The 27399-nt window shown below is 50.6% G+C and overlaps 2 protein-coding genes and 1 pseudogene across 2 annotated transcripts; 2 read left to right on the top strand and 1 right to left on the bottom strand.

Moving 5' to 3' along the window:
- The first annotated feature begins 4865 nt into the window (after window positions 1–4865).
- Window positions 4866–22502, top strand: SYCE3 (synaptonemal complex central element protein 3). The gene is made up of 3 exons (XM_012434404.1): window positions 4866–4942; window positions 14533–14659; window positions 22211–22502. Exons 2-3 carry the CDS (start codon window positions 14551–14553, stop codon window positions 22366–22368), a joined length of 267 nt encoding a protein of 88 aa, XP_012289827.1. The 5' UTR covers window positions 4866–4942; window positions 14533–14550; the 3' UTR covers window positions 22369–22502.
- On the top strand, window positions 16755–17414 carry LOC105704886 (large ribosomal subunit protein eL29-like; annotated as a pseudogene).
- A 1135-nt stretch (window positions 22503–23637) lies between the features above and the next one.
- KLHDC7B (kelch domain containing 7B) lies at window positions 23638–27150 on the bottom strand. The gene has a single exon (XM_012434338.2). It carries the CDS (start codon window positions 27148–27150, stop codon window positions 23638–23640), a length of 3513 nt encoding a protein of 1170 aa, XP_012289761.2.
- Window positions 27151–27399: the final 249 nt, after the last annotated feature.

Here is a 27399-nt window from a genome sequence, read left to right as displayed (position 1 = left end):
AGTAGAGACAGGGTTTCTCCATGTTGGTCAGGCTGGTCTCAAACTCCTGACCTCGGGTGATCCAGCAGCCTTGGCTTCCCAAAGTGCTGGGATTACAGGCATGAGCCACCACACCCAGCCTTATTTTTACTTTTCAAACTTTTTGATAAAAATCAAGATGCAAACACATACATTAGCCTAGGCCTACACAGGGTCAGGATCATCGATATCACCGTCTTCTACCTCCACATCTTGTCCCACTGGAAGGTCTTCAGGTGTAATAACATGCGTGGAGCTGTCATCTATGATTAACAGTGCCTTCTAGAAAACCTGCTGAAGGATCTATCTGAGGCATTGTACAGGTAACTTTCTTTTAGAAGGAATACATTCTAAAATAATGATTAAAAGTACAGTAAATACATAAACCAGTGACATAGTCATATATTATCAAGTATGTACCATACATAATTGTATGTGCTGTGCTTTCACACAGCAGGCAATTAGCTGGGCATGGTGGCTCACATCTGTAGTCCCAGCTACTTGGGAGACTGAGGCAGGAGAATCACTGGAACCTGGGAGGCGGAGGTTGCAGTAAGCCAAGATCGCGCCACTGCACTCCAGCCTGGTGACAGAGCAAGACTCCGTCTCAAAAAAAAAAAAAAGATTCTGCTCCTAACTGTAGGAGAGAATTTGGTGCCTTTTCCACTTTTTCCACTCTGGGGCAAAGTTGATGAAAGTCTTTTTTCCTTTTCCAAAACCCAGCCTGAACCAGTTCTTTCTTGAGACAGACTACACTGAGACAAGTTGTCACCAGCAGAGGACAAATACTATGACCTTTATTAACAAAGCTGAATTAACCAAGAGGGTATTTGGAGACCCCAAAACTTTCTGTGTCTGGGTACCCTGTGAGTAGGCCTGCAATTCCTGCCTTCACTGTGTGCATCCTCTGTAAGCTAGCCAACCTATGTGGTGAAAATGCACAGGAGCTTGGTGGTGTTTACCTGCTGCTCCGTTATCACCTCTTAGGTTATATCCTTTAATTTCCAACCTTTTAGATGAGTTTCTGTAACAGAACCAGTGAATCTGGAATGAAATCCTCAAAGTACTTCAAGTGATAATTGTTTTGCTTTTGTAATAGCTTAACACAGAAACCTAGGTTTTCTATATTACAAAAACATAAATGCTAAGAGGAAAAGTAAGTGGAGAGACAAAAGGAGGGGTGGGTAGCAATTTCAGACAGTGGCAAAAGCAGGTCTTCCTGATTGGGGTCCTTTGACCACAGGCCTGAAGGCGATGAGGAGCAAGTCATGTCTCTCATGTTCCATACCTAAGGGCAGAGTATTCCTGGCTGAAGGGACAGCAAGAGCCAAAGCTTTGAGGGTGGTGCCTGCTGTGATGAAGGATGTGGCCAGTGTGGAGTCAGGGATGGAAGAGCAGGAGGCACAGCTAGATCGGGGTGACAAGGGTCTCATAGGCCAGATTCTGGACTTTCTGAATGACAGTGGAAGCTGTTGGGCTTTGAGCAGAGAGTGATATAATCTGTCCTAATTTTAAGGGAATCACTGGCTAACCAGGGTGGTGTTAGAACAAAGTAGGACGCAGTAACAGTGGAAACCAGGAGACCTGTTGGAAGAGTGCTCATGGTGGTGGTGGAGCTGGAAGAAATGAATGGCTTAAACTAAGGCAGTGCCATAGGAAAGTGGAATGAAGGAGCGTGGGATGTCAAATGTAGGACTCACAAGTCTAATCAGGGGGATTCAACGATAACTCATGTTTTCTATTATGGGTGATTGGGTGATTAAATTAGATCTTTTAATGTTGAATTTGACTTGACTATAAGAAATAGCTTTGAAAATGTCTCAGACTCTTGAAAATATAAATTAAAACCTAAGGAGAGATCTGGGGTCCTTAAAACAGTTTTAAAGATAGTTAAAACCTTGAAAGCACATGAGAGGGTTCCCAAGGCAGAGGCTCTTCACCTCTTTCAAGTCTTCATGAGCTTGTAAGAGTACGCCTCTGCCCACAAAATGTTACATTCTGTATCAGAGCTTTCTTCAGCTTCCAAAAGTCTTTTCAGAGACCTCTGCCTGTTTGGGTACCAGTGAAGCCTCCCCTGGGAAAGTGCCTGGGTTTTGGTAGGTTTCTGGGGACATCAGCTCACCCCATACTGAGACAGCAGTGAACAGAGTTTCTAACAAGCTAGCTTTTAATTAACATCAAAATTAGCATTGAAGTTCTTTTATCTGATTTGTTCTGGGTTAAAACAAGTGAGTTGAGGAACAACAGTGCTAAACTGGGGTATAAGCCTCTGGTAACTGCTGGGCATGGTAGCTCGTGCCTGTAATCCCTGTACTTTGGGAGGCCAAGGCAGAAGGACTCCTTGAGCCAGACCAGCCTGGGTAGCCTAGTGAGACCCCATCTCTACAAAAAAATTTTTAAAAATTTGCCAGGTATGGTGGCATTTGCCTGTGGTCCCAGCTACTTAGGAGACTGAAGTGGGAGGATTACTAGAGCCTGAGAGATGGAGGCTGCAGTGAGCCACGATTGACCTACTGCATTCCAGCCTAGGTGACAGAGTGACATACTATCTCAAAAAATAAAATCTCTGGTGACAACCCACCAAACCCCACTTAGTTCCCCTGTGTCCCACAGGTCTGCATTAATAAAGGCTAGCAGCCATACATATATCCTAAAACCTCATGGCTCAACCCAATAGAAGTTGGACTGTAGAGGTCAAATATAATACAGTTGGCTGAGATGAGGGCTTTGCTCCATACTGTTATTCAAGGATCTATGGTGACAGAGGCCCTGACTTCAGCAGGTAGTTCTCAGGCTACCTTGGGCATCAACATCCTAAGTACATGGGGAGAGAGCGGGGGCCACTTGTGGGAGGCTTTGATGGCCTCAACCTCAAAGTGATACACAGCATTTCTCTCCACACCCTCTGGCCAAGACTTGTATTTCAAGAGAACTCGAGAAGTGGAGTCTAGCTGTGTGTCCAGGGTGTAAAGGAAACATTTAGTGATAGTTAGTTGGTCTCAGATACACAAAGGCATGGAAAGACCAGCCTGACATCTGGGGCTTCCCAAGAGCCGGTGCCTTCACGGACTGGAGTTTGCAGGGTGTTTCAGGTAACCCACCTGCAGCTCCTGAGCAGGGTACTCAAGAGCCCACACATTCCAGCTCAACTGACACTTTCCTGAGTCTTCTCTGTCCCTTACCAAGAACGCTGAGCCTAGAACACACTCACCATTCCCCAAAGGAGGCAGGTTGAGCCACACCCTTGCTTTTGCCCTAGATGGACCTTCTGCTTGGAATCCTGTGCTCTTTCTCCTGTTCTTCCTGCAAGCTGTCTTCATTAGCCATAGGAATTATTCCTGATTTGGGCCTGGCACAGTGGCTCACGCCTGTAATCCCAGCACTTTGGGAGGCTGAGGTGGATGGGATCGCCTGGGTCAGGAGTTTGAGACCAGCCTGGCCAAAATGGTGAAAGCCTGTTTCTACTAAAAATACGAAAACTAGCCAGGTGTGGTGGCGGGCACTTGTAATCCCAGCTACTGGGGAGGCTGAGGCAGGAGAATATCTTGAACCCGGGAGGCAGAAGTTGCAGTAAGCCGAGATCATGCCACTGCACTCCCTCCTGGACAACATAGCAAGACTCCGTCTCAAAAGAAAATGTATATATATTCCTGATTCATGTTTCTCTGGGGTGCAGTAACAGAAATTGGCTGTAGGCTGTATAAGCAAATGGAATTATGCAGAGCAGCTCACAGGTGGAAACGGATTGCCAGAAAACCGGGTTTGACAGGGGCAGGAACCTGGCAGCTGGGGGATGGAGTTTGGCCCAGGCAGCAGCCTCCTCCTCAATAAACAGGCCAATACTCACTCCTTGCCCAGAACTGTCTGGCTCAACTCCAGCCATTTTTCCTCCTGGAATCATACTGCTAAGAATCAGAATCCCCGAGAGAAAATTCAGGAGGTCTCAGGTTTGTCAGGATTCTCAAACACACAGGTGTTCAAAATCAAAGTTAACCTCCCAAGCTGGCTTCTCTCCCACTCTTCCGCATCTCTGCCAGTGGTATCACCCCGGCAAGAACAGAAGCCCGTTCTTTCTTCCTCCCTCCCTCCCACATTACCAAGCCCTGTCAAGTCGACCTTGGAATGGCTTTGACCAGCTTCCTCTGACCACCACTCAGCCAAACAGCAGCAACGGCCGGCTCCGTCACCACCCGCCTGGGCAGCCGGAGACCTCTTACCACCCTTCCGGGGTGCCCATGGCCCTCCCAAGAAAAGGCTGAGCTCAGACCGGCCCCTGGTCAGCCTCCTCCCAGCCAGAGCTTTCTGTCACTACCCCTCTAGGTGCTGAGTGGTTCTGCTTCCAGTTCTTGCCTGGAGACCAGGAGCGCCCGGGAGACCCCAGCCCTTTCCAGGCCGCGAGGACCTGCGTGCGCCTCTGCCTCGCCTCCCTGAGTCTGGGCTGCCTCCTCTGTAAGACACATGCCGGCCACACAATGCCGGCCACACAATGCCGGCCACACATGGTCGCTGTGACAGTGGAAATAGCTGGGCGTTCAGCTACTCATTCGACACATTTTTACCAGCCCCTTTGGTACCAAGCGCTGTCCTACACACTGGGCAAACAAGGCCCTGAGTGGAAGTCCTCAAGCTCAAGAAGGAGGCGGGGGCAAAACTGTCAGGCCCGGAAGCTCCTCATCTCCGCCGGATTCTCCCTCAACCTCAGGACGTCCCCAGCACCGCGCCAGCCAGTCCCAGACCCGGACGCCGCCGACCTTCAGGAGCGGCCCCGCCCCTTTTCCCGAGGACACCCAATGAGAGCGAGAGGCCACTTCCGGGGCGGGTCTGCTAACCGCAAGGGCGGGGCATCGCTCCCGCGGAGCGGCCTTGTTCCTCAAGCGGCCGCTGGAGGCGCCAGAGCACGACCGGAGCGTGGGCCAAGCCGGAGGTGAGCGAGGCCGCGCCGTCCTGGGCCCCTGCCCTCCTGACGCGCGTCCGGGCTGCCCCTGACCCTGTCCTAGCGTTCGCGGCAGCACCCAGCTCAAACCAGACCCTTGAATCCGACCCACCACCCTTCACCCGACTCCACTCACCCGACACCCCGTGCCCCCTCCCCCAACGCCCCTCACCCACCTCGCCCCTCGCCCCTCACCCGCCTCGCCCCTCATGCCTCATCCCTCACCCCTCACCCACCTTACCCGCCTCGCCCCTCACCCGCCTCGCCCCTCACCCCTCACCCGCCTCGCCCCTCACCCCTCGCCCCTCACCCCTCACCCGCCTCGCCCCTCACTCCTCGCCCCTCGTCCCCCGCCCCTCACTCCTCGCGCCTCGTCCCCCGCCCCTCACCCACCTCGCCCCTCACCCGCCTCGCCCCTCACCCCTCACCCGTCTCGCCCCTCACCCCTCACTCGCCTCGCCCCTCACCCCTCGCCCCTCACCCCTCACGTGCCTCGCGCCTCACCCCTCGCCCCTCGCCCCTCACCCGCCTCGCCCCTCACCCCTCACCTGCCTCGCCCCTCACCCCTCGCCCCTCGCCCCTCACCCCTCACTCACCTCACCCCTCACTCACCTCACCCGCCTCACCCCCGCCCCTCGCCCCTCACCCCTCACCCGTCACCCCTCACCCCTCGCCCCTCACCCCTCGCCCCTCACTCACCTCACCCGCCTCGCCCCTCACTCACCTCACCCGCCTCGCCCCTCACCCTCACCCCTCACCCCCCGCCCCTCACCCACCTCGCCCCTTACCCGCCTCGCCCCTCACCCCTCACCCGCCTCGCCCCTCACCCCTCACTCGCCTCGCCCCTCGCCCCTCGCCCCTCACCCCTCACCCACCTCGCCCCTCACCTCTCGCCCCTCACCCCTCACTCACCTCACCCGCCTTGCCCCTCACCCGCCTCGCCCCTTACCCGCCTCGCCCCTCACCCCTCGCCCCTCACCCCTCACCCACCTCGCCCCTCACCTGCTTTACCCCTCAACCGCCTCGCCCCCACCCTCACCCGCCTCGCCCGTCACCCCTCGCCCCTCACCCGCCTCGCCCCTCACCCCTCACCCCTCACTCACCTCACCCGCCTCGCCCCTCACCCCTCGCCCCTCACCCCCACCCCTCACCCACCTCGCCCCTCACCCGCCTCACCCCTCACCCATTTTACCCCTCACCCGCCTCACCCCTCACCCCTCACCCACTTCGCCCCTCACCCCTCGCCCCTCACCCGCCTCGTCCCTCACCCCTCGCCCCTCACCCCTCACCCCTCACTCACCTCACCCCCCTCGCCCCTCACCCCTCGCCCCCACCCCTCACCCACCTCACCCCTCACCCGCCTCGCCCCTCACCCGCCTCACCCCTTACCCCTCACCTGCCTCACCCCTAACCCACCTCACCCCTTACTCCACCTCACCTCTCACCCCTCACCTGCCTCACCCCTCACCAGCCTCGCCCCTCACCCACCTCAACCCTTACCTCACCTCCCACCTCACCCCTCACTCCACCTGCCTCACCCCACTTTACTCCACCTCACCCCTCACCCCCCTACCCCTGGCCCCACCTCACCCTTCACCCCATCTCAACCCTCACTCACCTCCCACCTCACCCCACCTCACCCCTCATCCCACCTCACCCGTCAACCCCTCTCCTCACTCCACACCCCTCACCCTACCCCTCTTACCCCACATTTCTCACCTCAGTCTCCCACCCCCTTACATCTCACGTCCATCTCCTCACACCATACGTGCCGGGTCCTGAACTCTATGTACCCTGGGCTTTTCATTCCACACAGCATGGCCCTCTTACCCTTCTACCTCCCACACCTGGGACCCCAGGAGTCCACACCACCTCACATCCCAAGTTCCCAAACATTCTGGCTTCCTCCCATCTGTACTTCAGGACCGGCCCAGACTTTTCATAGCCCTAACTCCAAAACTTCCCTCCCCACATCACATGCACATTCCCTTCCGGAGCACATCTCTTCACCAAGCGTCCCTCTCATCCCCTCACATTTCTTATTCTGAAAGGGATCCCAGACTCTATTAGAAACTCTTTGTACCAGGCAAGACACTCAGACCACAAACCAGACTCTTGGCTCTGACTTCCTGAACCCACGTCTTTCACACCCAAAGTGATACCCAACCCAGACCCCCACACTCCTGCCACCTATCCTAAGCCCTGTTCCACCGTGCTTTGGTGCGAGCTCAGGCCTCTTTCTCCACCCAGTGCCAGTCATCCCAGACAACCTCATCAAGGAAGAAATTTCATGAATTCTAATCCTGTGGCTGCTTCCTCTACATCAGCTCTCACACCCTCTCCCTGGATATACTTTTCAGATCTCTCCCTCCTCTGAGATCCAGTGCCACTCTGGCCACAGCCTCCATCCTTCTAGCAGTCTCATCTTTACCCCCAAATCTACTTGGGGCCACCCCAACGCCCCAATTATAAAGGATACATGTCTTTTATTTCTTTTTTTTTTTTTTTTGAGTCAGTTTTGCTCTTGTTGCCCAGGCTGGAGTGCAATGGCACCATCTCAGCTCACCGCAACTCCGCCTCCCAGGTTCAAAGCAATTCTCCTGCCTCAGCCTCCCAAGTAGCTGGGATTATAGGCGCGTGCCACCACACCCGGCTAATTTTGTATTTTTAGTAGAGATGGGGTTTCTCCATGTTGGTCAGGCTGGTCTCGAACTTCCAACTTCAGGTGATCCGCCCACACTCAGCCTCCCAGAGTGCTAGGATTAGAGACGTGAGCCACTGCGCCCAACCAGGACACATGTCTTTTCTATGTCTCTGCTTAATCCCAACCATGATCTTAACCACTCCTTAAACTACTCTCATACTTGTGCCCTCAGTGTCCATCCACTGCATATATGTCTACGTTCCCAGGCCTTCTACACTCCATCCATTGTTTCTGTGCCGTCCTAGGGTCCTGAGGACACTAGCCATGTGGCCTCAGCCACATGCCTAAGTGCCCCTAGGGAGGCATACAGCTTCGCTAAACCCTTATCATTCTCCTCAAACCAAGAATGTCTGTTGTCACGAGAAGAAACTTTTCATTGCCATTTATGAGGGAGTTGAATTCCCCTGTTGCCATACTACCTTGACATCTACCTACCTTACTCTATCCCTACCTCCTTACCTTCCCTTACCGTCATAGGTTAAAACGACCCGGGCCGGGCACGGTGGCTCACGCCTGTAATCCCAACACTTTGGGAAGCCGAGGCGGATGGATCACGAGGTCAAGAGATCGAGACCATCCTGGTCAACATGGTGAAACCCCGTCTCTACTAAAAAATACAAAAAATTAGCTGGGCATGGTGGCACATGCCTGTAATCCCAACTACTCAGAAGGCTGAGGCAGGAGAATTGCCTGAACCCAGGAGGCAGAAGTTGCGGTGAGCCGACATCGCGCCATTGCACTCCAGCCTGGGTAACAAGAGTGAAACTCCGTCTCAAAAAATAAAAAATAAAAAATAAAAAAAACGACCCTTTACATGTCAGAGACCAGTCCACCATCAGCTACCCTTTCTCTTGATTCTTCAGGCTTGTCTTTTTTTTTTTTTTTTTTTTTTTTTAAGATAGAATTTTGCTCTTGTTGCCCAGGCTGGAGTGCAATGGCATGATCTCAGCTCACCACAACCTTTGCCTCCTGGGTTCAAGCGATTCTCCTACCTCAGACTCCCAAGTAGCTAGGATTACAGGCATGTGCCAACACGCCCGGCTAATTTTGTATTTTTTGTAAAGATGAGTTTTCTCCATCTTGGTCAGGCTGGTCTTGAACTCCCAACCTCAGGTGATCCACCTGCCTTGACCTTCCAAAGTGCTGGGATTACAGGCATAAACCACCTCGCCCAGCCTCTTTTTGTTTTTTTTGAGACAGTCTCATCCTGTGTCATCCAGGCTGGAGTGCAATGGCATGATCTCAGCTCACTGCAACTTCTGCCTCCCGGGTTCAAGTGATTCTCTTGCCTCAGCCTCCTGAGTAGCTGGGATTACAGGCGAGCACCACCATGTCCGGCTAACTTTTTGTATCTTTAGTGGAGACAGGGTTTCACCATGTTGGTCAGGCTGGTCTCGAACTCTTGACCTCATGAATGCCTGCCTCGGCCTCCCAAGTGCTGGGATTACAGGCGTGAGCCACTGCGCCTGGCCTCTTCAGGCTTTTCTATCCAACTAGCTCTTTCCACACAGACTAGAAACATGAAGAATTAAAAAATCAAAAAACCTTCACTCTGTACCACCTTCTAGTTCTCTGGTTTTTTCTATCCTTCCCATCTAAATCTGTATACACTATCCATTTTGTCTAATGATCCATTAATTATTTAATTCATGGAAATCTTTTTACTTTTATGGCTCTCCTGAAACATCTCACCAAGTTGACCAGTTACACCCAAATCAAATATCCTGAATTTACTGAGCCTTTTTTTATTTTGCAGAGGAGATCTTGCAGATCTTGCTCTGTAGCCTAGACTAGAATGCTGTGGCACAGTTGTCCCACCTCAGCCACCTGAATAACTAGGACTGCGGGTGTGCATCACCACACCCAACTATTTTTAAATTTTTTTGTATAGACTATTGTCCAGGCTGGTTTCTAATTCCTGGCTTCAAGCATTTTTCCTGCTTTAGCCTCCCAAAGAACTGGGATTACAGGCATGAGCTACCGTGCCTGGCCTGCCATGCCCAAATATTGTACTCTTTGACACTAGTGTAGTATCTCCCAACTTAAAACAAAATACCTCTGTGACTCTACATTACATTCCAGGTACTGGCATGTTTCTCTGCTTCTCTTTGAAGCAAAACCCACTAGTTTCTACTTCTTCCCTCTCTTTAGAAACATTTAAATCAAGCTCTTGTCCCAGCCACTCCATGAAAACAGCTCTTGTCACGATTGCCAGTGTGACCTCCAGATTGTCAAATCTGGTGGTCACTTTTATTATTATTATTATTATTATTATTATTATTATTTTTGAGACAGGGTCTTGCTCTGTTGCCCAGGCTGGAGTGCAGGGGTGCCATCTTGGCTCACTGCAGCTTCCGCCTCCTGGGTTTAAGTGATTCTCCTGCCTCAGCCTCCCTAGTAGCTAGGATTACAGGTGTGCACTACCAGGCCCCACTATTTTTTTTTTTTTTTTTAGTAGAGATGGGGTTTCACCATCTTGGCCAGGCTGGTTTTAAACTCCTCAACTCAAATGATCCACTTACCTCGGCCTCCCAAAGTGCTAGGATTACAAGGCATGAGCTGTCGTGCCCGGCCCAGTGTCACTTTTTAATCCTAATACTACTTGATAGGCAACACAATTTATTACTTCTTGTTTACTTTCTTCACTTGACTTCCAAAACATCAGTCTCTCCTGGCTCAGCTTGTACCTCACTGGCTGCTGCTTTTTTGTCTCCTTTGCTGGTTCCTCTTCATCTTCCCAGACTCTAAATATTGAAGAGCTCAGACCTCTCCTCCATTTACCCTGATTTCCTAGGTGATCTCAACTAGTCCTGTGGCTGTAAATGTTATCTATACTCCAATAACTCCCAAGTAAGCGTACTTAACCAGGCTTTTCGCTGCACTCCACATTCATATTTCCATTTGGATGTCAGCAAATACTATCGGCTCTGTTTTCATAACATATCCAGAATCTGTTCACATCTCACTACCTCCACTTCCTTTTTTTTTTTTTTTTTTTTTTTTGAGAGGGAGTCTCACTCTGTTGCCCAGACTGGAGGGCAGCGGCATGACCTCGGCTCACTGCAACCTCCGCCTCCCAGGTTCAAGTGAGTCTCCTGCCTCAGCCTCCTGAGTAGCTGGGGCTACAGGTGCATGCCACCATGCCTGGCTAATTTTCGTATTTTTACTTGAGACGGGATTTCACCATATTGGCCAGGCTGGTCTCAAACTCCTGACCTCGTGCTCCCCCTGCTTCAGCCTTCTAAAGTTCTGGGATTATAGGCGTGAGCCACCGAGCCCAGCCACTACCTCCACTTCTAACACTGATCCAAGCCCCATCATCCCTTACCTGGAGTTTTGCAGCTACCTTCTTTTTTTTTTTTTTTCTTTTGTACCCAAGCCTCCATTACCTGAAGCAGCAGCTACCTTCTAACTGCTCTCCTTGTTCCACCCTCTCCACCCATAAGTCTATTCTCATAAAAGCCAGAGTGATCCTTTTAAGTCGTTATTCAAATCATGTCACCTTTGTCAACACCTTTTCCATTGTTTCCTCATGTCACTCAGAATAAAAATCAAAAGTCCTGGCCAGGCACGGTGGCTCACACATGTAATCCCAGCACTTTGGGAGGCCAAGGCAGGTGGATTACCTGAGGTTCAGGAGTTTGAGACCAGCTTGGCCAACATGGCAAAATCCTGTCTCTACTAAAAATACAAAAATTATCCAGGCATGGTGGCAGGTGCCTGTAATCCCAGCTACTTGGGAGGCTAAGGCAGGAGAATTGCTTTAACCTGGGAGGCGGAGGTTGCAGTGAGCCAAGATCACACCACTGCACTCCGGCCTGGAGACAGAGTAAGACTCTGTCTCAAGAAAAAAAAAAAAAGAGTGTGTATTGCAAAGAGAAGGGGCTGAAAGGACCCTCCCTTGACACATTAGAGCCAGCAAAGGAGAGAACCAAGAAAGAACAGGGAAGGAAATACCAGAGGTGGACAAAGTTTGAAGAGAACAAGGTTAAAACATCAAGAGAAGAGGATTTTGAGCAGGAAAAAATGGCCAAATGTCAATGCTGCAGAGAAGTGAAAGAAAAGAAAGACAGAAAGTTCCCTGAGAGTGCCAGTTATTACTTTGGTGAGAGCATTGTCAGTGAGTGGCAGAGACAGATGCCAAATAACAGTGGAGTAAGGAAGACAGGCAAATGTGTGAGGCCTGGCTGGGTAAGGAAGGAGAGGGAATAGCTATAGGAGAGGATCAAGGAAGGTGTTCCAGACATTTCTTCCTCCCATCACCCTCTATTAGCCCCCTGCTGTGCCACCTGCCTATACCTCCCCACTCACTCTTAGCAAATTATTCCTACTTATCGAAAAGCAGGACGGGGTCCCTGCGTATGGAATGACTCCATGCCCACAAAGGTAGCTCCTTTTTAGATCCCAAAAGACCATACACCCTGCCCCTGCACCCTTGTTCTCAGATCTGACTCTCAGGCCTCCTGGAGAGCCCTTTGCTCCTCCCTCAGAATCTCTACCCTTAACAGGGAAGATGGCAAGAGGGAAAATATCATAATTTTCTTTTCTTTTCTTTTCTCTTCTTTTTTTGAAATGGAGTTTCACTCTTGTTGCCCAGGCTGGAGTACAATGGCATGATCTCGGCTCACTGCAATGTCCGCCTCCCGGGTTCAAGCAATTCTCCTGCCTCAGCCTCAAGTAGCTGGGATTACAGGCGCCCACCACCATGCCTGGCTAATTTTTTTTTTTTTTTTTTTTTTTTTTTTGAGACGGAGTTTCGCTCTTGTTACCCAGGCTGGAGTGCAATGGCGCGATCTCGGCTCACCGCAACCTCCGCCTCCTGGGTTCAGGCAATTCTCCTGTCTCAGCCTCCTGAGTAGCTGGGATTACAGGCACGCGCCACCGTGCCCAGCTAATTTTTTGTATTAGTAGAGACGGGGTTTCACCATGTTGACCAGGATGGTCTCGATCTCTTGACCTTGGGATCCACCCGCCTCGGCCTCCCAAAGTGCTGGGATTACAGGCTTGAGCCACCGTGCCCGGCCTAATTTTTATATTTTTAGTAGAGATGGGGTTTCACCATGTTGGCCAGGCTGGTCTTGAACTCCTGACCTAAGGTGATCCACCTACCTTGGCCTCCCAAAGTGCTGGGATTACAAGCATGAGCCACTGTGCCTGGCCAAGATCACAATTTTCTTTTAGAATTAGAGTTTTACAATAGTCCTTTATTCAGCCAACATTTATTAAACACTTGCTATTTTCCTAGCCCTGAGCTGAACCCTAGGAATAGTTCATTGAAAAGATAGCCTCTGTTCTCCAGGACCTCACAGTCTAGTTGGGAAGGTAGAGAGTCCACAATCACAATACCAGCTAAGAGGTACCATTATGAGGGAGGCCCAGGAAGTCACAGGAGAACTGAGTGGAGGCCTCTAACTCTGAATTAAAGGCCAGGAAGCTTTTCCCCACATGTACAGTGGGAACAATGCCACAGTATCTGTGGCCCATTCCTCCCTATTTTATGCTTATCTGGCTCATTCCTTCACCTTCATAGGGTTACAACTTCCCTGACAGCTCTTACAACATTATTAATCTATTTCTCTTCTTTCTTACTCGTCCTTGTATATAAATAGGTAATCATCAAATATTAACAGAATGAATTAATGTATATTAATAAAGATTAGGAGAGGATCTGGAGCGATTTAATTACAGTTCAATATTTTAAATAACAATAGATATGATTTATTAAGTGCTCATTATGGTAAGTACTGTGCTGAATAGTATATAATTTATTTCAATTAATCCTCACAAAACTCCACAAGATATAGGTACCACTAATAATTCTTTTAAAAAATGCAAAACTTGGCCAGGCGCAGTGGCTCACGCCTGTAATCCCAGCACTTTGAGAGGCCGAGGTGGGCAGATCACCTGAGATCAGGAGTGAGACCAGCCTAACCAACACAGAGAAATCCCATCTCTGCTAAAAATACAAAATTAGCCAAGCGTGGTGGTGCATGCCTGTAATTCCAGCTACTTGGGAGGCTGAGGCGGGAGAATCACTTGAACCTGGGAAGCAGAGGTTGCAGTGGGCAGAGATCACGCCATTGCATTTTAACCTGGGCAATAAGAGCAAAACTGCATCTCAAAAAAAAACTTGAAAAAATCATGAAAAATTTGTTGAGAAGATGTATAAAGTTGCCAAAGGTAACACTGCTGATAGGTGGTGGAACCAAGGTTTGAACCCAGGCAGTTCTGTTCCAGAACCAGGACAATCTCTATGGGGCACTGCCTCTAATGCCCAGGAGAATTCTTCTGGAAAGTTAAGAATTTTTAACAATTTTTTTAAATGTGTGAATCATTTCATTTTTTAAAATTAAACTTACCCTCCTTCAGGCTCCCATAGCTTGATATCTGTAATTATTACATTAACTGCTATTTATCTATCTGCTTTTGCATCTGTCACATTCTGGTTTGTCATATGCTATGTGTGACTTACTCCCATATTGCACAAGAAATTCCTTAGGTGCAGGGATTATATCTTTATAACATATCACCACAATAGCTTGCATCTTAGTGGGTACTCAATACAGTTTTGCCAGAATTAAATTCCACTGTTATGTTAACATTATGGCAGACTTTTTCCCTTATGATGATGAAGATATTTTCTGCGTTAATCACTGCAGCCTTCAGCTATGTTTGTATGGCAAGGATGGAAGAAAGGGGAAAGACAACTTTTATGTGCCAAAAGCTATGCTGGGCTCTTTAGACATGTTCCCATTTAACTTTTACAACAGCCCTGTGGAGTAAGTGGTATTGTCTGAATCTGAGAGAATTCCTTGGAGAAATCACTGAGTTATAACCAGTGGAGCTGGAATTGAAATGTGGGTCTGTCTCACTGCAGCTTCTGTGCATTCCCTAAATGGCTGATGCTGACCCCGAGGAAAAAAACTACAACAACATGCTGAAAATGCTGTCAGATCTGAATAAGGACTTGGAAAAACTATTGGAAGAGATGGAGAAAATCTCAGGTAGGATATGTGAACCCAGAAGTATCTGAGTTTCTGAGATAGGTCTCAATCAATTTAGAAAGTTTATTTTGCCAAGGTTAAGGATGCGCCTATGACACAGTCTCAGGAGGTCCTGAGGACATATGCCCAAAGTTGGCAGGAACAGCTTTTTATACTTTCTAGGGAGAGAAAATACATCATTCAGTACCTGTCAGATATAATAGTTTTAAATACTAGTGATAATGGATCATAGAAGTAGAATACGGTATTGTTACAGGAAAAGGGTCCCGATCCAGACCCCAAGAGAGGGTTCTTGGATCTCGCACAAGAAACAATTTAGAGTGAGCCTATAACGTAAAGTGAAAGCAAGTTTATTAGGAAACTAAAGATATAAAAGAATGGCTACTCCATAGACAGAGCAGCCCTGAGGGCAGCTGGTTGCCCATTTTTATGGTTATTTCTTGATGATATGCTAAACAAGGGGTGGATTATTCATGCCTCCCCTTTTAAGACCATATAGGGTAACTTCCTGACATTGCCATGGCATTTGTAAACTGTCATGATGCTGATGGGAGTGTAGCAGTGAGGATGAGCAGAGGTCAGCTCTGGTCACCATCTTGGTTTTGGTGGGTTTTAGCCAGCTTCTTTACTGCAAACTGTTTCATCAGCAAGGTCTTTATGATCTATATCTTGTGCTGATCTCCTGTCTTATTCTGTGGCTTAGAATGCCTTAACCATCTGGGAATGCAGCCCAGTATGTCTCAGCCTTATTTTACCCAACTCCTATTCAAGATGGAGTTGCTCTGGTTCACACACCTCTGACAGTCTGACCTGATATAATAGGCAGTTGTTTAAGGGATGAGATGGAGTCAGGCCTACGGTTTAATCTAAAACAAAACATCCCTGATCAGATCTATTTTGTGAGCTATCACAATCCAGGTCTTTAATTGTGCCTTTTCCTTTTGCTGTATCTGGCATAACATTTACAAGACATATATAATGCTAATACAGTGACAGATGTCATAACGATAGTGAAAAATAGGCATCCAAGAAGGTTATAGGCAGAATCAGAGGGCAGTAAACAACCCAACTAGCCAAAAAAAAAAAAAAAAAAGCCTTGCATACATCATCATATTCTTTGATCAGACTCACAATGTGTTTACCCTCCTTATCAAGGGTTATCTGAACCTTATGATAAATCTTATTTAAGGATTGTAGGACTGACATTAAATCAAAATTCAGGCTGAGGCAGGAGAATCGCTTGAACCTGGGAGGTGGAGGTTGCAGTGAGCTGAGATCGTGCCACTGCACTCCAGCCTGGGCAACAGAGTGAGACTCTGTCTCAAAAAAAAAAAAAATCAGAATCCAATAAATTTAATCTCTCTTTCGGCCAATTTGTCTCCATAAGTATAAAATGCTGAGGAGGGTACAAATCAAATGCAGGGAATATCCGGTCCTCAGTATCTAAATTGTCATAGGACTTGTTAACAGTAGACAAATCTATTTTTCCCACCACTTTTATATGCACCTTATACTGTTATTTGGAGGAGAAAAGGACGTTTTGTCACAGGAGAAGTCGTATAATTTTATAGTGTCATTTTTTTGTCCCTCAGCAGGACTCCCTATGGCCAAGGGCCTTAAGAATCAAAAGACCTGTAGCCAATTAATTGTTCTAGGCCAGATAGGAATGGAGGTGAACAGGCATTCATTACCTCTTAAAATTATTATTTTAAATAAAAAGCCAACAAACAAAACCAAATGCAAAGTTACAAGACTGACTTATTTAGAACTTCTATGTATTGAGCTACTGTAAGCTTGTTTTTATTATAGACTTATAGCAATTAGCTATAAAAATATGAGCATTGTTCTGGGCTGGGTGCAGTGGCTCACACCTGTAATCCCAGCACTTTGGGAGGCTGAGGTGGGTGGATCACCTGAGGTTCAGAGTTCGAGACTAGCCTGGCCAACATGATGAAACCCCATCTCTACTAAAAATACAAAAAAAAAGAAAATAGCTAAACTAATTAGCTGGTGTGTGCCTGTAGTCCCATCTACTTGGGAGGCTGAGGCAAGAGAATCACTTGAACCTGGGAAGCAGAAGTTGCAGTGAGCCGAGATTATACAAAAGAATGAGACTTATTCTGGTCCTAGGCGCTTCAGGAACTGCGGCTTAGGTGCAGACATGGCCAAGTCCAAGAACCACACCACACACAACCAGTCCCGAAAATGGTATCAAGAAACCCCGATCACAAAGATACGAATCTCTTAAGGGGGTGGACCCCAAGTTCCTGAGGAACATGCGCTTTGCCAAAAAGCACAACAACAATGGGCCTAAAGAAGATGCAGGCCAACAATGCCAAGGCCATGAGTGCACGTGCCGAGGCCATCAAGGCCCTCATAAAGCCCAAGGAGGTTAAGCCCAAGATCCCAAAGGGTGTCAGCCGCAAGCTCGATCGACTTGCCTACATTGCCCACCCCAAGCTTGGGAAGCGTGCTCGTGCACGCATTGCCAAGGGGCTCAGGCTCTGCCGGCCAAAGGTCAAGGCCAAGGCCAAGGCCAAGGATCAAACCAAGGCCCAGGCTGCAGCTCCAGCTTCAGTTCCAGCTCAGGCTCCCAAAGGTGCCCAGGCCCCTACAAAGACTTCAGAGTAGATATCTCTGTCTGCCAACATGAGGACAGAAGGACTGGTGTGACCCCCTGGGGCTGCCATCTGCATGGGGCTGGGGTCCTCCTGTGCTATTTGTACAAATAAACGTGAGGCAGGAAAAAAAAAAAAAAGAATGAGACTCTGTCTCAAAAAATAACCCATTAATGATTAGAAATAATAAAACGAGGCTGGGCGCAGTGGCTCACACCTATAATCCCAGCACTTTGGGAAGCCAAGGCGGGTGGATCACGAGGTCAAGAGATTGAGACTATCCTGATCAACATGGTGAAACCCTGTCTCTACTAAAAATACAAAAATTAGCTGGGCACGGTGGCACGCGCTGTAGTCCCAGCTACTCAGCAGGCTGAGGCAGGAGAATTGCTTGGACCCAGGAAGTGAAGGTTGTGGTGAGCCAAGATCGTGCCACTGCACTCCAGCCTGGGTAACAAGAGCAAAACTCCATCTCAAAAAAAAAAAAAAAAAAAGAAATAATAAAATGTAGCAAGGTGACTGGATATAAGATCAATATACAAAAGTTAACTGCATTTTTAAATACTAGCAGCAAAGAAATAGAACACATTATTTTAAGGACCATTTACATGCAGTAACAATAGTAGTACACATACACACACACACAAAGTCTATAGATTACCTCAAAAAAATTTAATAAGAAATGTGCAAGGCCTGTGTACAGAAAATTACAAAACTGACTAAAAGATATTCAGACAAAAATAAATGAAGCAATAGCTACATTCACAATAGAAAGGCTTAATGTGTCAGTTCTTCCCAAATTTCATCCAAGGGTTAAAAGTAGTTCTAATCAAAATCCTATTAGCATTTTTCATGGAACTTGACAGGTTGATTCTAAAATATTTATGAGAGACCTAAGAGTCAAAAATGGCTAAGATACTTCTGAGGAAAACAAATAGGACGGGGGATGTACCCTGCAATTAACAACATTTATTATAAAGCTATATAATTAAACTATAAAGCTCTATATTGGCTTAGGAACAGACAAGTTGAATAACAGAATACAGCACAGAGCAGAGAGGCCAGAATCAAATGTACACATACACATACACAAACACACATTTTTACTAGATGTATATATAAAATAAGACTCCTCCCACCCTATTTCTCTGTTACCACATATACGGTTTATTTCCTTCACAGCATCTTTCACAATCTTGTCTTATATTTTTATTATCTGTCTCCTCCCACTGCAATTGGGATGGAAAACTTCACAAGGGCAGAGTGTGTCTCTCTTGCATACTACTGTATTACCAGTTCTGGCCTAGGAAAATACCAGCACTAAGTGGTGTTCAATAAATATGGAATGAATGAGTTAATTAAAAACGCAAGAGACATATATTTCTGGTGAATTTTATGAGGATGATGAGTCCTTATTTTATGTATTCTAAATTTTTTTCCTTGTATGAAGTGACAAGAGGACTCTACACTTGATTGATAGAGAGTTTTGGTGTCTGATTTGAATTGCCTTTTTGCCCTGTGCTTTGATGCTATGTTACTAGCTTTCTTTTACCAGTGATCACAACTACAGACATAGAAGGACCACCTTGTATTTAAAGAAGGGATATGATCAAGGTCATTTTAAACTACATTATACAACTCTCATAAGCAAGACACATAGGAAAGTTTTCTCTTAGGATAAAAGTGTTTTAAACATTTGATTTGTTTTTATCTTATGATCACTGAATCTGATAACTGAGCATGTTTTCTTTTCTTCTTTAGCCTAGGAAACTCAGAATTCCAGCTGCTATATAGGATTATATGAGATTCATTTCTGTGTATTGCCTTTTCCCTGAATTTTTGCCTTGGGCACCCAAACTCTTTGCCTTGGGTACCCCAATTATTTATTTTATAAGAAGAGTTTATTCTTTTTTTGAGCAAATCTCCTCACTAATATCCAATTTAATTGCCCATAAGTTCTACCTTCTACAAAACACCACTAGAACATGAACACAATTCAGCCAAGCTCTTTACCATTTTATAACAAAAATCACTTTTCCTCTAGTTTCCAATAACATGTTTCTCATTTCTGTCTAAGTCTTCATCTGAATGGCCTTTACCATCCATATTTCTATCCATATTCTGTTCATGGTTAATTATATGTTCTTGAAGAAGATGGAAGCTTTCTCAGCAAATTTCCTCTTTTCTTTCTGAGCCCTCACCAGACTCACCATTAAAACATGCTTCATGGCAGTATCAGCTTCTCATAGCATGCACTTCAGAACTCTTCCAGCCTCTATTCATTACCAATACCAAAGCTGCCTCCACACCTTTCAAGGTTTATTACAGCAACATCCAACTTTTGGGGATGCAGTAACAAATTACCATAGACTGCGTAGCTTAAAAAACAAACATGTAAGCCGGGTGCAGTGGCTTATACCTGTAATCCCAGCACTTTGGGAGGCTGAGGCGGGCAGATCATGAGGTCAGGAGTTTAAGACCAGCCTGGCCAACATAGTAAAACCCTGTCTCTACTAAAAACACAAAAATTAGCTGGGCGTGGTGGCACGTGCCTGTAATCCCAGCTACACAGGAGGCTGAAGCAGGAGAATCATTTAAACCCAAGAGACAGAGGTTAAAATGAGCCAAGATTGTGCCACTGCACTCCAGTCTGGGCAACAGAGCAGTCTGTCTCAAAGAACAAACAAACATTTTGGCCTGGTGCAGTGGCTCATGCCTGTAATCCCAGTACTTTGTGAGGCCGAGGCAGGTGGACCCTGAGGTCAGCAGATTGAGACCATCTGGCCAACATAATAAAACCCCATCTCTACTAAAAATACAAAAATTAGCTGGGTGTGGTGGTGCATGCCTGTAGTCCCAACTACTCCGGAGGCTGAGGCAGAGGAATTACTTGAACCCGGGAGGCAGAGTTGCAGTGAGCTAAGATCACGCCAGTACACTCCAGCCTGGCGACAGAGTGAGACTACGTATCAAAAAAATAAAAAAATTTTTAAAAGCACACATTTTGGGCCGGGCGCGGTGGCTCACGCCTGTAATCCCAGCACTTTGGGAGGCCGAGGCGGGTGGATCACGAGGTCAAGAGATCGAGATCATCCTGGTCAACATGGTGAAACCCCGTCTCTACTAATACAAAAAAATTAGCTGGGCATGGTGGCGCGTGCCTGTAATCCCAGCTGCTCAGGAGGCTGAGGCCGGAGAAGTGCCTGAACCCAGGAGGCGGAGGTTGCGGTGAGCTGAGATCGCGCCATTGCACTCCAGCCTGGGTAACAAGAGCGAAACTCCATCTCAAAAAAAAAAAAAAAAAAAAAAGCACACATTTTGGTCAGGCATAGTGGCTCACACCTTTAATCCCAGCACTTTGAGAGGCCAGGATGATCACTTGAGGTCAGGAGTTTGAGACCAACCTGGGCAACAGAACAAGACTGGTCTCTACCAAAAAAAAAAAAATTATTTTTTAAAAAGTAGCTGGGCATGGTGTTGCATGTGTCATCCTAGCCTCTTGGGAGGCTAAGGTGAGAGGATCGGTCAAGCCCAGGATTTGGAGGCTACAGTGAGCCATGATTTTGCCACTGTACGCCAGCCTGGGCAACAGAGCAAGATCCCAACTCAAAAACAAAACAAGACAAAACAAACATTCATTTTTGGAGGCTGGGAAGTCCAAGATCAAGGTGCCAGCAGATCTGGTATCTGGTAAGAAGTCTCTTCCTGGTTTGTAGGTGGTCACCTTTTTTTTTTTTTTTTTTGAGTAGTTGGAACTACAGGTGCACACCACCACACCCAGATAAATTTTGTATTTTCTGTAGAGACAGGGTTTCAACATGTTATCCGGGCTGGTCTCGAACTTCTGAGCTCAAGCAGTCTGCCCACCTCAGCCTCCCAAACTACTGGGATTACAGGCATGAACCACCTTGCCTGCCCAGTTACCTTCTTGTATTCTCACATAGAGCCTCACATATCCTCACATAGAGAGAGAGTTAGCTCTCATGTCTCTTCTTTAAAGAATACTAATCCCATTCATGAGAGTCTACCCTTAGGACTTAATCATCTCCAAAAGATCCAGCCTCCTAATACCATCACATTTGGGGTTAGGATTTCAACAGGTGAATTTAGGGGGACACATTCAGTCCATAACGTGTGCTAGGCAGTTTACATAAATCATCCAATTAATCTTCACAGTAAGCCATGAGATTGATAGAGTCTCTAAAGATGAGGAGACTGAGATTAATATATATAAGCCACTTGTTCCAGGTCACATAGTTGGCAGGAGGAGAGTCGGGAGGCACACTCTGCTATGGCTCCCAGGTCCCTGCTGCACCACTGTCTGGGTGGTCTGCAGCCTTCCTGTGCCAGAATGATCTGGGATGCTTGTTAGGATCTAAGTTCCCAAAGTGTCCAGTACTTTTTACCTCCATGAAGAGGAACTTTAAGGGGATGTGTTTGCTACGTATGATTGGGTGTTATGCAAAGGGGAGATGACCTTTGTTCTGTATAGTTGTAGAGGGCAGAACCACACCAGCAGGTGGACTATGCAGAGAAAAGGTTGGAGGTGGGATTTCTGCACACTTCGAGTTCACACAAGAAGCATATATTCACCTATAGGCCCAGGGAACGCTACCTTCAAGTTACTCTCAGAGGGAAAGAGCAAGAGAGTCAGTCAATGCATGGATAGATGGTGAAGGACACCTTCCCAAGAGGAGAAGCCCCAGGCCTGGGCCTCAACAAAAGCATAGAGGTGCCCAGGTGGAGGTGGGCAGGCCTAAGGTGACATGAGACTTGGGCCTTGCAGGACTGGGAACCAGCTAGAGTAATTGGGTGCCTCAGCAGGGTCTTGTCCCCCAGATGCTGAGCACAGCTGGAGGTATCTGACTCTTCTGGGTGCCCCAGAGCTGCAGCCCCTCCCTGTGGCCTGACCACACCTGTCTGCTTGTTGCAGTGCAGACAACCTGGATGGCCTATGACATGGTTGTGATGCGCACCAACCCTATGCTGGCCGAGTCCATGCGCCGGCTGGAGGACGCCTTCCTCAACTGCAAGGAGGAGATGGAGAAGAACTGGCAAGAACTGCTCCATGAGACCAAGCAAAGGCCATAGGCCCCACTGGCCCGCCACAGTTGCCATGCCACCATCTGCCTGTGTGACAAGGTCACTGGGGGACGGAGCTGGTGCCCACATGAACAGCTGTATGCACTGTACTTGTTTCTTAATAAACTTATTTTTAAGCACGACCCGAGGACTTATCTTCTGTGCCGTGATCCACCCAGCTGCATATTAAACCTCGTGAACAAAACATAAGTGCAAGCTGCAGATGCTTTCAGTGAATTAAAATGTATTTGGTGCCAGTGGCGCGGAGCATATAATAAAAAACAAAGCAAAAAAAAGAGGGCCCGGTCAGGGACACCCAGGCTGGAGGTTGGAGTGGGCCACAGTCAGATTTATTCACTTCTCTAACATGGGTTTCAAAGTGTGTAAGGGGAGAAAACGCATCATGGATTGTGCTGTGTGTCCTGGACACCATGCGAGGTGTTCACAGCTGCGATCTCATCTCCCACAACTCTCCTGGATGACAGATGTCCACTGTCCATATTTTACAGAAGAGGAGAAAGGGAAGTTGAATGTCTTATCCAAGTCCACACAGCTGAAAGGGGCAGAACTAGGATGATGCTGAGGCTTCATTTAGAGCTGGGGGGTTGGTGAGAAGTGGGGTGAACTTGAGGGGCTGGGAAAGCCCCAAGGCGGCAGAGGGTGGTGAGCCTGGAGTGGGCCTGGCCTGTTGTGGGCTGGGAGTATAGACAGGGGCTGCAGACAGCAGGGCAGCACCAGTGGACCCAGTTTCAGAGGCAAAGGTTCTAGGTCCTTGAGAATCCACAGTGCCAAACAGACCCAGGTGGCTACGTATGGCGTCTGGACAGGCAGAAAATCCCAGAGGCCAGGAAGTTGCCTGGGGACTTTCTTGCTCCCTGTCATGCTAACAGGGCATAGGAAGTCTGAATGGTTTCTACCCCTCTCCTCTCTCGGCTCAGCAGAGCTCCAGTGAGCCAAGTCCTTGTCTGTGGGGTCATATCAGTCCCTGGCTCTAGGGAATGGGAAGTTCCAAAGACAGAGGGGGGTGTGAACAAGCTGAGTGGGTCTGTAAGCAGGTACAGAATTGAGTCAGGAAACAGGATGGATGTGGAGGGATGGGCAGAAAGGAGTCTGGGCTTCAAAATAATTGACAACCTTTAAAGCAGAAGGTGAAAGTCGTCCAGAAACAAGAGCAGGAAGTTCTGATCCCAGCCCCCTCCCTGAGCCCCAGCCTCTCAGATCCACCCCACAGGGTCTCCCTGGAGAGCAGTGAAGCAGCCCTGGTTCTCTGCCTGCCACTCAGAGTGAGGTCTGCAGCCTGTCCTCAGGGGGCAGAGTCAGGATGAATGGACTGAGGACCCCTGTGCTCCCCAAGGGAAAGGGCTGCAGCTCCTTGGCCTGGAACTGGGCAGTTCCCCCAGAGACCGTGAAGGTGGCAGTGACCTGTGGGTTGAGGCAGTAAATGGTGTTGCCCAGGGTGGTGCAGCGCAGGGGTGTGGGGGTGGGCAGGGGCAAGGAGGCAGCCCTGCTCCAGGAGCCGGTCACCGTGTTGTAGCGCATCACGGCAGCGCCCACGCCCCGCAGCAGGTCGAAGCGGTACAGGAAGCCCCCCAGCGCAACGATGTCGCTGGAACGCCGGTGGCTGGCACTGTATGGACACTCGTCCCAGGCATCCTTCACAGGGCTGTACCTGAGCAGGCGGTAGAAGAGGTGACCCCCGGTGACGTAGATGTCCCCACGGCAGGCCACAGCCTCGTGGGCCACAGGGAAGGTGCCTGCAGGGAGGGGCGCCCGCAGCGTCCAGGCGTCTGTGCGCGGGTCGTAGCACTCCATGCTGTACAGGCACTCGCCCCCGATGGCGTAGAGCAGCCCGTCCAGGGCCACCAGCTTGAGCTGGGCTCGGGCCTGCTGCATGGGCCGAACCTGGCTCCAGATGTTGGTCAGAGGGTTGTAGCAGAAGACCTCGTTGGAGCAAACGGCCTTGGCACCGGAGCCACGGATGCCCCCCGCCAAAAACAGGTAGTTGTACATGGTGCAGAGACCGCAGCCCCGGAGCGGGGCCTCCTCGGGCACCTGGGTCAGGGGCCGCCAGGTGTTCTCCTGGGGGTTGAACACGTGCAGGTGCGTACGTGGAGACAGGAGCACAGGGGCCACCACAGGAGGCTCCTCGCCACGAGGGCCCCTGGGGAGCCCTGAGCGACCCCCCTGATAGAGGCTGGGCAGCACGATGACGCCCAGCACCGCCTGGCCCCGGCAGGTCCGCAGGCTGAGGATGTGCTCACGGTCGGCCGCGCTGAGCCGGCGGTAGAGGCGTGGGTCTCCCAGCACTCGCAGCAGGTTGTTGCTCATCAGCGCGTAGGTTTCCTGCGCCAGGCCAGGCTCCCCGTGCTGCTGGGCGAAGGCCAGCACGTCCAGGCAACTGCCCAGGTCCAGCTGCCGTCTCAGGACCGCTGCCGTGGTGGGCGCCAGTGCCCGTAAGCTGGGCTTCTGGGGCCCTTTTACCACCCCCCAACTCCCGGGCCTCTGCAGAAACACCATGAGTTTCCGAGCCTCCTTCTGCTTCTCTGTGAGCGCCCCGCTGCAGCCGGCAGGGCTGCCCACCGCCGCCGGCACCTCCTGCTGGGGGTCCCCTGGGGCGGCTGGCCTGACTTCCTGCTCTGAGGTCCCGGTGATTTCACACCTGCTGCGTTTCCGTGGCTGGGGCACCGGCTGTGAGTGCCTCACAGAGGGGGAGGCCACAGGGCCAGACGGCCTCTGCGCAGGGGGCTGTGCGGAGTCCCTGGGCGTTGCGGCTTGGGGCAGCAAGTCTAGACTCTTCTCCCTGGTTCCCTCTCCTCTTAGGCCTGGGGAAGGGTCTGGGCTGGGCGCTCCCTTGGTCTCGGAGCTTCTTGGCCGTGGCTGACCTCCAGCCTCAACCAGGGCCCCTGTACCTGTCCCCATCACCGTCCCCACTGAAGAAGAGGAACCATGTCTGTCCTCAGAGTGTGTGCAAGTGCTGGGATCCACAGAACTCCCAGGAACCGCCCTTGGGACACTCCCTTGGGGCCTGTCTTGCCTGGGGAAGGGATGGCTTCTAAGCACCATGGCAATAAGGTTTCCCCAGCTGGCTGAGACCTGACCCTCCTGGTAGCGCCTGGGGAGAGCCACACTCTCCTGAGATACAGCCCTTGACCCGCCAGCTGGGGCAGGGGATGTGGCTGGGATTGGGGCTGAGGTGGGGGATGGGGTTGGCACTGAAGTTGGAACTGGGACTGGGGCTGAGGTGAGGGTAGGGACTAGGGCTGGGGCTGGGGCTGGGGCTGGTGCTGGAGTTGGAGTTGGGGCTGAAGTTGGAGCTGGGGCTGGGGCTGAGGTGGGGGTTGGGGTTGGTGCTGATGTTGGGCACGAGGCTAGGGATGGGGCTAGGACTGAGGTTGGAGCTGAAGTTAAGACTTGGGCTGAGGCTGAACTTGGGGCTGGCGCCGCTCTGAGATTTTCTCCCACAGAAGGACCCTGGGTAACCCCCAGGGGCAAAGAATCTGAAGGAGAGGGGGTCGGGAGAGTCAGGGCTTCAGGTGAGACCCCCGGGCCGGGAGTCCCAGGCAAGGAGGCAGAGCGCGGGCAGGGCTTACGGCTCGGGGAGGAGGCGCGGTTGCGGCGGACTGCTGCCGTGGGCCCCAGGTCAGTGGCCCGACTGTCGTCTCTGGAGCCGTAAGCCCCGGCCTCGCCCGCAGCGTAGGCCCCTGTAGCCCCCCGCCCTTGAGAGGAAAGTGAGAGTCCTTGAGGCGGACTCTCCAGCCAGGGGCGCGTGGATCCTGGGGCCGGGCGGGAGCTCCGGGTGCCGAGGACCTCCCTCCTGGCCCAGGGCCAGCCTCCTCCGGGGACGGGGACCCCCGGAGCCTCCCTGCTCCCGCCAGCCTTGGCCCCAGAGCCCTCCGTCTGGGACCCAGGCTGCTGGGCGCAGGGTGCGGGCTCCTGAGCGAGCGGGGATCCTGTGGGGAGGCCGGGCGCGTGGGCGTCCAGGGCAGCGGCCTCATCCACCGCGTCCCACACGCTCTCCGCGGCGCCCAGGCGGAGCTGGTCCAGTTTCCGGGGGCGGCGGACTCTGTCTCCCAAGCCAGCGTCCATCCGCCGTCGCCGGCCCCGGCCTCTCCCCAGCGAGCCCGAGGGCCCCGCGCCCGCCTGCCAGGGGCCGGTGTCCTGTTGCCCCGCAGGGCCCGCGGCCTGGCCAAACGGCGCCTTGACATCACCTGCCTCCGCCTGCGCCTCCGCTTCGCTTCCAGGGTTCCGAGGGGTGAAGTGAATCAGGACGGGGGCTGACATCCCCCCTGCTTCGCTCTTGCCCAGGAGGGCAGTGCCTGGCCTGGGAGGCTGCTTTCCTTCAGCTCGGGGGGCCATGGGGATGGCGCCGCCCCGCTGCTGTCCCAATACCCCTCTACGGGCCTCCTCGCCGGCTGTCTTGAGTGGAAGCGTGGCCATGGCGGCCAGGCCCCCGCCAGGCGCTGCAGCAAGGGCAGGGCTCTGCTGGCTGCGTCCTGGAGGCTCCTGCTTCCCCTGCCCTGGGCTCTGCCCCTCGCTGTCATCACTGACCTTAGACTTCGGTTGCAGGGCCGGCTCAGCTCTTCCTGCCTGATGAGGTTGAGCCCCGAGGGCTGTGGACACTGGTCCTGCCACCTCTTGGTCGCGCCCGGAGCCAAACCAGTGTAAGGCCAGCGCTGTGGCAGCCACCACAGCCAGCGCCAGGAGGGCCAGCACAGCACTATCCCAGTCATTGTCACCATCCCAGTCCCAGCCCCAGAGGGGACTGTCTGGCTCCAAGGTACCCTGGACCATGGTTTGGGGCTGCAGCCCACTGCAAGGGGCCCAATGGCAGGCTGGCAGTGTGTGCAGCACAGAGGCCTGGGCTGGGGCATTGGCCAGTGTCCCGCCCCACAGGCTGCCCAGTTAAGGTGGACCAGTTCTCCAAGGCCTGGGAATGATGGGTCTCTGCTTGCACCCAGGCTTGGAGGTGTCTGTAGGGCCTGGCTGTAGATATCAGGAGACAGCAAGGCTTACAGCAGGACAGGAGCCCAGGGTCTCCTC

This window comes from Aotus nancymaae, unplaced genomic scaffold (genome assembly GCF_030222135.1).
Source record: "Aotus nancymaae isolate 86718 unplaced genomic scaffold, 86718_ANA_hifiasm-v0.15.2.pri h1tg000076l, whole genome shotgun sequence".
Lineage (NCBI taxonomy): Eukaryota > Metazoa > Chordata > Mammalia > Primates > Aotidae > Aotus > Aotus nancymaae.
The sequence above is the reverse complement of the archived record's forward strand: the minus strand, read 5'-3'. Positions and strand labels throughout refer to the sequence as shown.